Raw genomic sequence first — 10,405 nt, 5'->3', positions numbered from 1 at the left:
AACCAAGGTTACTAAAAAGCCACTGATCAAGCATCCTCCCAAGATTCAGGTGAATGTGGGTCCACTGCAAGCCGGTCTTAACCCCCTTGAAAAGAAAGCCTGAGTCAGCGGCATTGGCCTAGTCCAATCAATCACATTTGAAGAAGGTTCTAGGCCCGCAATGCCTTGGAGCGCCATCCTTGCCGTCACTCACACATATTCCCATGCCTTGGTCAGTTGTTTTCTTCCGCTTTGACGCGCTTACTGTTGTTGTCAGTTTATCACACTCCGGGCAGGAACAATTTCCCCGTCATACAGTCAAACCTGCCATAAGGGATACCTGTATAATTGCTTAACCTGTGTTATCACATACCATTTTGGTCAAACCGGGTTGGTCAGGGCCAAATTTCATGCTTACCGCATAAAAGCTTATATGGCATACTTTTAAGCCAAACCCTATTAGGTCTGATGACATGAAAATACTGTGTCAAATACGTTTAGGGCTTGAAAGCGCCCTGCTAGAGCATCTGAATTGAAAAAATTCAAGCGCACATACATTTTACTCAATTCAATTAAGCTCATGCCACCCAAGAAGACTTCAAAGAAGACTATACCTGCAGATCATGAAGAAGATCCCCCCTCTTTCTCTTTAGCCCCGCTTGAATTCAATCCAAATCCTCCACCTTATGCTAGTCAAATTGGAAATGTGATCTTCATTGCACCATCTAGCCTTGTCCCTTCTGAATTTCCTCCGGATCTAATGACTGAGGGACACGAACTTGATCAGCTTGAAGCTGCCCTCCAACATCTACAGACCAAGCTTGAAGATAGGATAACAGAAATTAAATCTAGTCAAGTAGCTGGCAAGGCCCTCTCACCTGAAGATGAAGAGTGGAAAGACAAAGGCGGAAATTGAATTGACAGAGAGCTTCTTATTGCCAAATTTCTTACACTGGATGAATGATCATCACCTTCTTTACTCACTTTTACTCAATTCAACACCCTCAAAAACATCATTGATGCTTATTGCCAGGTCAAAACCAATACCGCTGCAGATGAACAGAAAAAACGCAAAAAACACCCTTCAATCTTAACTGCTGACAATGATAGCCAAAAACTTGAGGCAGGAAAGAAATCTCAACCTTGCAAGAAAACAGAGATCAAAAAACAATCACAATCTTCCACTCAATAATGGTATTCAAAACTCGAGAAACGGGCCCGAGAAGTGTCAAGAAGTGACATCTAGAAGCTTCTTGGACACCTTCAAGATGTTTCTGGATGTCACTTCTGGACCTTTCTTGATAGATTTGAGACACCCATCATTCCCCCATCCCCATCAACTCACGTCTGTCTTGCCACAAACACCTCTTAACAGGTGAATATCATCTCACTCTTCGCTCTACACATGACAACTTCGACTGCCATTGACATACAACACTTGAAGGAATCAACTCAGTCTTCAAACCAATCTCCTGGACGAGTGACCTGTCCAACTGTTTGTGTCAGTCATTGTCCTATTCATCTCCTCCATGGCTGATTTGTTTCTGACTTGAAAATTGCTTTTGTTGTCAATTCATCTCACCTTTTATTTGATCAATCACCTTAAGAAAAACAATTATGTTGAATCAGAATTTGATCAAACACAAATTGACCAAAGGCAAATAATTGATTGAAATTGGACGATCAATTGAAATAGAACGACCGATTGCAATAGAACGATCAATCAAAATTGAACGACCAGTTGAAATCCACCAATCGACCAAAATCCAAATCAAGATCTAACAAGCGATGAATTTTAACAATTAATTTCACCACACTCCCTATCCCATCTTCCAAAAATGAGTTGTTTGTTGTACCTTGTCCTGGTCACATTGGTACAAAGAATTGCATTTAGACACGGCTTATGTAGCTTCAAAAATGAAAATGAGACAATGATTGTCCTTGCTACTCATAAGTGAATACATTAGCTTTGCATACAAAGCAAATCCGAGTGAAATTCAGTTCTAAGTACATATTTGAGACAGACAAAATACACTTAAAAACGAGCACTGTTTCCCAGATATGTGGTTTGATCAATGATCAGACAAAGGCCAAAAGAATAGCAGGAGCTACAAGTGAAAATTGGCGGATAAGTGATGTGTATGATGGTGTGGTGTTGATCGAGTCGATGTAAAAGTGGGAAGAGATGTGAGAAGGGTCGGTTGGTTATGCACATTCATATGGGAAGATGCTTCTAGGGCCCAGAAACTCCAAAAACCAAGAGACATCTTGGAAGTGTCTGAGAAGTTCCTAGATGTCACTTCTTGACACTTCTCGGACCCATTTCTCGAGTTTTGAATACCATTAATGTGATGCAACTTACTTAGAGAAGGTGATGGTCCTCAACTGGCACCATGCCAATGGAGAAAGTCAAACAAAGACTGCTAAGCACTTCTCAAACAAATGGTCTCATCTTGACATCAAGCAGCCACTGGCATTGCCAACATAGATGCCTCGGATTGAAAAATCCAAGGCATCATCGGATGGAAACTCTTGGACGGGTCTCGTCCAAGGATTTGATCTGAGGTATTGTTTGACGCAAAATGATACCTCGGATCAAAACCTCAGAAAGATTTTGTCCAAGGATTTGAGTCCGATGATACTTCGGATTTTTCAATCCGAGGCATCTTTGTTGGCTGTGTGGTCAGCAAGTGGGTCAGCAACAAATCAAGCATACAAGCAAAAATTTTGCAGTGCGCGCCCGACATCAAGCAACTTCAAACAGTGACTTTTCCGAAGGTAGACAGCCTTCTTTCCACTTGGATCGAGTCAGCTATGAAATCAGGTCCTTTGTTGGGCGGTGATGAAATCTGAGATAAATGGAAGGATTTTGCACGTCTTGAAGGGATTCCAAGTAAAAATTGGCTCAATCTTAGTGGTGGCTGGTTGGACACTTTCAAGCATTGATATATGTCCTTCATAGCTCTAAGAAAAACGGTGAAGCTGCCTTGGCCGATCCCGCCATCGTTGAAGCCAAAGTCAAGCGGGTTCAAGAAATCGACTCCAAATATCATCCCTCAGAGATCTATGACATGGATGAAACCGGTCTTTTCTACGCGTAGTTTTATCTTACTCCATCTCATTAAACATACAACTGCACATTTAAATTTTGATTTCACTTTCCTCTAGGATGCCCCCCAATAAAGGATTGGCTACTGACAGTGGGGGCAGTGTTAAGATTTCAATTAATTGGCTGACTCTTGTCGTCACCTGCAATGCCAATGGTTCCAACGAGTATCATCTTGGTTCCATTGGAAAATCTGCTTTCCCCCGAGTTTGCAAAGGTAAACCCCCAGACAGCTTGGATACAATTAGTACAACAATGCTACGGCCTGGATGACATCAAATATCTTCATGGCATGGATTGGTGAGTGGGATCACAAGCTAAATCACAAGATTTTGCTTTGGGTTGATAACTTTCCAGGCCACACAGTCCCCAAACGTTTCCTCAAGAACATACAGCTTGGGTTTTCCTGCCTAACCTCACTACTCATGTCAAACCTTGTGATGCTGGTATAATCCATGCCCTCAAAGCTAAATATTGCAAACAATACTTGCACCAAAGCCTCCGACAGCTCTCATTGAAAGTCAAAACAGCCAACATCTACAAAATCAACATACTCACTGCCATGCGACTCTGTAAGCACGCATGGACTGCAGTCTCTGGCAAAAAAATCAAGAATTGCTGGCGCCAGACTGGAATCATGGAATTTAATGACAATGTCCAGTAAGTCATTTATTACACCTCAAAGTCAAAAATGCTCAAAATAGCACATCACCGATTCTCAAGTTGTTCTTTATCTAGGATCATCAATCCAATTGTGAATATAGAGAGTGGTCGCAAAGATGATCTCCAGCACCTTCAGGATGCTGGTTTACTTGCACCTGCAAACCAAATGTCTGCTACTGAGCTTATCTTTCCGGAAAATGAAACCCCACAATTCCTTGACTTGGAAACCCCGGAGGAAGTCTTTGCAAGATTTGAAGAGGTGAAAGAAGATGAAGACCCCAAACAAAATGCTGAAACTGAGCCTATACCCACAAGTGCTCAGGCAATGTCAGCAATCTCGATGCTCCTTGCTTATATTGAGGGAACCGATCTTGACACTCCTCTCCGTGCACTTGAAAACAATGTTGATTCATATATCAAATATGCCAACAAAAAACAAAAGTGTTACCTTGGACTGCTTTGCACCAAAAAAAGTCACTTAAACCTCTGCTCTTATTTGGCTTCTCTACACAGTCATCGAATCTACATACACACATTAATATCATGTGCGCTTATCAGTTGTACAAGCGCTGCAGTCAAAAATTTGATGCTGAAAAACTATCACATCCAAAGACATAATATTATGTCATAACACAGGATTAGATCATATGGCATGGAATCATGCCATATCACAGTAATAAACTTAAACACATAACAATATGGCATATCACAGCAAATTGTCATAAGGCTTAACCTGTGTTAAGGCATACAAAAATGGTCAAACCAGGGGTATGCCTTATGACAGGTTTGACTGTATATAACTTTGTTGACTATACCCCACTACCAACTTATTGCAGCGACCTGATTGTTAATGGAAAGATCTGTGTGGATGCTACCCTCATGGGCAATGATAGAGAAACCAAATTCTTCATTGCTGAGGTATGTTGCGACTAGCAATGACAATGGACCAAGCTGATTGTTCCAATCTTCTAGATCAAACATTACGGCATCATTGCAACAGCCATTTCACTCATTCAACCCCACAATTGAACTTTTGACAACAATATTACACCACTGAACTAATTCTTTTAACTTCTTCTCCACTTATCAATAATGTACCAAGTCAATTGTTCATGTTACATCTTATGCAAGGGATCCATGTTATTTGTCCTATTGTTGCCTTTTGATGATTCTGTTTGTGTATGCATTAGACTGATGCAAAAATGGTGTCACATGGCCATTTGGTGCTTTCATTTTGCCATAAAACCAATGCAATGCAAAAGCCCGGGAGCTCCATGAAGAATTCCAGATTAAAAGCAAGTTTCCATTTCACAACTCAAAAGCCATACTTGAAGAGAGCATCATCTTTTTTTCTAGACTTTTAATGGACTAAAATTTCAATCATAATCTAGCTCAAATTCTTGTTAAGAGGATTTGTTCTTTCTGTTTTTTTGAACTTTACAAAAGTACAATGTCTTTCATTATTCTGATTCCTTTTCTAGATATACACCAATCAAATGTTTTAAATAAGTGCTTTTACTCAAAAGTATAAGAAAGCGCTTTCACTTAAGAGTGAAAGAAAAAGTGAGCAAAAGTCCTTTCACTCCACTCAAATGAAACCAATTTTGGTTCTGGCTGGTCATGCTTTTCTTCTCAAAAGAATATAGATACCCCCAAAAAATTGCCCACATCTTATCAGGACATTCACCATCAGTTTAAGTTTGTTAAATGGCAGGGTGCCAAGATTGATGAACCTGATATTTACTTTTAGTCACGAGTTCTCTTTCAGGAGAGCTTTCCTGGAAGGCAGTGCACCAAAACCAGTGAACTCCCAGTTTATTCGCTTGGTCTATCATTTATATCATTATCAGTTTGCTATCAAAGATGAAGGTTTTTTGGACAGCAGGGTGCCAAAACAATGAACCCATTGTTGTTGCTATCAACCCAATTTAACTGCACAAATATATTGATATTGAGATGCAAAATACCAGACTAACACAAACAAGAAACACCGCAGCCCTACAAACAATCAATACTAATGACCTCTGCTTCCAAACATACAAGAAGCGCTGTACTTCTGAACACAGTCTTTCTATTTGTAATGATGAAAGTTCAACACAAAGAACCACCAACTTGAGTGGAACAGATCATATCTGACACCCCGTCATCAAAACTTGCTTCATCCCCCCTTGCATGGGATTTGGATCCATAATTTTCAACCCCATTGCTGAACCCCTTGGTCAAAATACTTCTGGGTGGACTGGAAGTAACCCTATGACTTGACACAATGGAGAGCACTTATGTGAATTTGAAAAAAAACATATGCCCTCCTCCCTTGTGTTTTTGGCTGACCACCACATCTTGGGACTGAATTCCACAGCAGGATAAAGGGAACATTCAAAGATCAGTCCAGCCATCACACGTAGGCAACAATTTCAAAATGACAAACTTGTGGTCCACCATCTGGAATCCTGAGAGGAGGCGTCCTTTGGCAGATATTTCACTCAACAAAGCTTCACCTTTGTACAAGTTAAATGTCCAGTGCGACCAAGCTTGAAGGGCCTGATAGAGAAGATCATCATCTTCGTGGATGAGTTTGGAAATCTGGCTGACATTTCTCTTGGGATTCTCATTCTGGGCTGTTTCAATAGCCCACAGGTCTTTAGGCCAGGGTGATGCCATTAAATTTTTCAATGCTATGAAAGTTCAAACCACCTAGAAACACACTTTATTTGGTCAGTGTGCTTGCAGATAGATACAGTACAATTGACATGGCTCACCTGAAACTTTGCAATGATCTCAGCCGGAGGCTAAGGAAACCCAGGATGTCCAGGTACAAAGTTTTGGAAGTCCACAAGAAGCTTGGCTGCCTGGACATTTATCTGGAACTCCTCCAGGTAGTTCAAAAGGGAGGTTCCTTTCAAGTGACGTCTGGCGATAATATTGATGATGGAACTTTCAAATAGGATTTGCCCACCGTTCCGCTCTACTAACGTACTGGAAGGGAATATGTTACTTTTGTCGGAATGAAAGCTGGCCCGCCAAGGTTTGATCGAAATACCTGCCTTTTGAAGACTTTTAAACATAGGGTCACAGTTTTGAGGCAATTCAATGGTAAAGTTCGGGTCCTGAGCTACCAGTTTACAGTGCAAAGCAAGTAAAATGATATTCCTCCAAAGTGGTACACGTGTAGTGTTTGCCCAGGTAGTGGAGATAGGAATGGTGATTTCCTCCAAAAAACACAGGTTGGGAATGTTATTATCAAATCTAATATATAGATACATCAAACAGACTTGCATGAGTGTGCGGTCCTCATTTCAGTTTGTCCATCATATGGTGTATTTGCTTTTCTTGTTTCCTCATTTTTCTCTGTTCCTTGGTTGCCTTTTTGATGTTTTACTGTTTCTTTGCTTTTTTACACTTTCCTTATTGCAATATTGTGCTTTTGCTCTGGAAACCGTGCTACTTTTCCTTTTATTGGCTCTTCAACCGTTGTCAAAAGCTCCCTTCTTTGGTGGTCCGTACCAAGTACACCGCTTTGCCTTGCGCTTCCTTTGCAATTCTTTGGTGGCATGTATATTCCTTGGGTTCAATTATCCCTATACATTCCTTTGGTTCTTGGTACGCCTGTCCTCTCCCCAAACTGTCACATACCCCTACTCATTCCCTTTTTTTATCTGGCTTACACTCATATTCCAAGTTTGACTCAACTCCTTTATATTGCCATCTTTCTTTGAATAAAGTCTACTATTGGACCTTGTGGTATCCAAATTTTTCTCAAGGTGTCCGACGTATGGCTTTTGATCACACCTCCACTTGAAACAAATCTTTTCCTACTACACTTCACAATGGAAACCTTCTGTAACCCTTCCACTAAAGCAAAGTCCTGTACTTCAAATGTCTCCAGTCCAATGAATGTATACAAGGTCGTGAGTTACTAATGCACTGCATTTACTACCTTTCACCTTATTACACACCTTTGCTTCCTGCTTTTTAGCTAGCAACCTAGAGTTGCTCCACCTACCCTTTGTGTGATTCCCATTCATCAATTGTTTGGGGGGATGGAGGAAGAGTATTTTAGAGAGGTTCTTGGATTCTCTACAAATCTTGAGGTGGTTCTGTCGTGCTTCCAAAGTTTGATACATCTTGTAAACAAAAGTACATAGTTTATGAGATCTGTGACTTGCTGGGATAAGGGTGTTGAGCTGTACTCAAAGTATCATATTGTTATTAATCGGCACTTTTGCATTGAGTGCTATGAAGGAACACTGTACCTAGAGGGATTGTAGACACCCTATGTATTGCACTCTGGAATATAAGTACGTCTGATTAAGGTGGATCTTGTCACATCAAGTATAATTGTTGCAAAAACTGGGGTTGCAAGTTTGGTGTTTGGCAATTGAAGTGTTGCAGGCATGCCCGCATGTTCTCTAGTTTTTGTAAATCTGTACAAAGAGAGAGAGAGAGTCCTAAGTCAGATTCTTGAATCTCTTTTACATCTCTAACATCTACAAACTTACCAGATCTAAACATTCCAGTAAGAAACAACATGTCTTGGACAACAGGCTGTCTGACAAGCAGTCCGTTACCTTCCCGGGTCATAGAGTAGTCAGGATTGACACCCCAGGGTAGTAGGGTGTTGTTTGAAGGGTTGCACCACCAGGTGGGAATCTTAGGACTGTTGGATGTGAAACTGAAGTTACTGGAGGCCTTGGATCTGAGTAGGTAAGGTGTTCCTTTGGTTTCTTGAAGTGATAGTCAAAGGGTGTCTTGAACCCCCTCAAATTCATCATCATCTTCATAGGAACCTGAATTGAAATTTAATTAGCTTTGAAATCTAGTGAGTTGAAATTTCTTACAGGAAATCAGCTTACTTGAGCTTTCACTTGTGGTGGTTATATGTTCTTTGCCAACATTATTTCCATACTCTGGCTCATCTTGAAGGTACTCCTCCAAAGTAATACCCAACAACATTGCAGACAGCCTATCATATTCATCAGGTGTAACGGTTTTCAAGTACAATGCGGGGGTGAAAATCAAGCTGATGTTACATTTTGGTGCAGGTCCCCAAGTAGCTTATTTTCTCATATGGCATGTGGTCTTTTCCAACACCAGATGATATGTACGTGTCTGAAAAGTCCAGTGGTAGAGTAAATATTTTCTGCAGGCGGCACAAATCAGGTGAGGGGAAGTCAATTCCGTGGCACTATTGGGAAATGTCAGCCCAGGCAACCTTACCAAAAGACTCTGAACAACTGTTATCTGAAAGATTGATGATGTTTGAGAAGGTCCTAACTCCATTATCAACTGTGAATTTGACAGGGGCAGTTGAAATGACAAGCTGAGCAGTGACATTGATACCATAAATGATTTGACGGCCTGAAAATCCACCTGGTGTTGTCCAAGCACGTTCACCCCTGTGGACACTGCTGGAACCCACGTCAAGGGCTTCAACACCGTTCATGCAACACTGGCGTCCCCAAACTTCCGATTGTTATTCACTGGCAAGGTTCTTGTAACAAGAAGCAGGAGGCTCCAGATAGTCCAGGAAAAATTGAGTCAGCAAAGGTTGATTGTTTTGAGGTGGTTCAATGTAAGTATCAGACATTCAAGATTGTTTGACACCAGGATTTGATACCAGCAATGAGCTTTCTTCACGTAGGGGTAATTGGGTCTCATCAGGTGGCAAGGTTTTAATCTCCTTGGCATGGCATGTTCCACAGATTGGAGGATTGCCAGTAAGTTGTAGATACCCAATTGGACAGGTACTGCAGTGCACCATTTTAACACCTGTACTTTCATGTTCTGCAATTCAGTGACCACAGACAGTTGTGCGTAAATGTGGGACAATACGGCTGCAGGAGAGACAGTCAAGCTTTCCGTATGGAGATGGGTCCCAGGCACAGTTCATGTGAGGTGTTGAAGGCGTCATTTTCAAGAATCATGGGGATTTTAGACCATCTGCCAATTTTTGAGAAGCAGGTGGATAGATGATTGAAATTTCTCACCCGCTTAAAGTTTTGAAAACACACCTTCCGTATCTGCAAGATTTGTTGTGAGGGTTCCAGGAGACACTGGTCATTTTCTTTGTATGTCATTCAACACACAGCACAAGTATTGCAAACTCTCCATTATAGTCTTGAACATAAAAATTGGCAGTTCATTTGGAAAGTATTTGTTTCATGTGGATCCCATTGACAACATGCAGTTCATCCTAAGTCATTGTTATGGCCTTTGATGCTTTACAATAGTGTAAACGATTGATTTGTTTTTGCATTTATGATGCTTTCAACATAAAAGTTGATGACTTCTGTTAAACAAATGTGTTGAACAAAAGCATCAAATCAAACCATTTAGAATCAAACATGCAACTATCAAAAGGTCTATGACCCCATCATACAAAAATCTTCTTTCTATATATATATATGGTGACCCAAGTCCAAGTCCATAAAGACCTAGAAGGCGCATCAGTACTCATCTTGAGTCGTTTGATAACTTGAGATTTTGACTAGAATTACAATGGACAAGCAGGAGGCCAATACAGATGGGCCTTGGGTTGACATCACGTCTGTGTTCATCAATGGAGCCCACCGTACAGTCCAGTCCTCTTCCTTCCTGTCCAATGATAAAGAATTCTCAGTGGTGCAAGAATTACATCACCTGATTGACAAAGTTGTT

At 41.0% G+C, this 10,405-nt stretch overlaps 1 protein-coding gene across 1 annotated transcript; it reads right to left on the bottom strand.

Annotated features, from left to right (window-relative positions):
* Nucleotides 1-8,485: 8,485 nt before the first annotated feature.
* On the bottom strand, nucleotides 8,486-9,809 carry MELLADRAFT_102630 (uncharacterized protein; the record flags this gene model as incomplete). Its single annotated transcript, XM_007405419.1, has 6 exons — nucleotides 8,486-8,535; nucleotides 8,602-8,711; nucleotides 8,779-8,857; nucleotides 8,966-9,197; nucleotides 9,386-9,602; nucleotides 9,760-9,809. 6 exons carry the CDS (start codon nucleotides 9,807-9,809, stop codon nucleotides 8,486-8,488), a joined length of 738 nt encoding a protein of 245 aa, XP_007405481.1.
* Nucleotides 9,810-10,405: the final 596 nt, after the last annotated feature.

The sequence above is a fragment of the Melampsora larici-populina genome, assembly GCF_000204055.1.
Source record: "Melampsora larici-populina 98AG31 unplaced genomic scaffold MELLAscaffold_4, whole genome shotgun sequence".
Taxonomy (NCBI): domain Eukaryota; kingdom Fungi; phylum Basidiomycota; class Pucciniomycetes; order Pucciniales; family Melampsoraceae; genus Melampsora; species Melampsora laricis-populina.
Note: the sequence above shows the minus strand (reverse complement) of the source record. Positions and strands in the feature narration are given on the sequence as shown.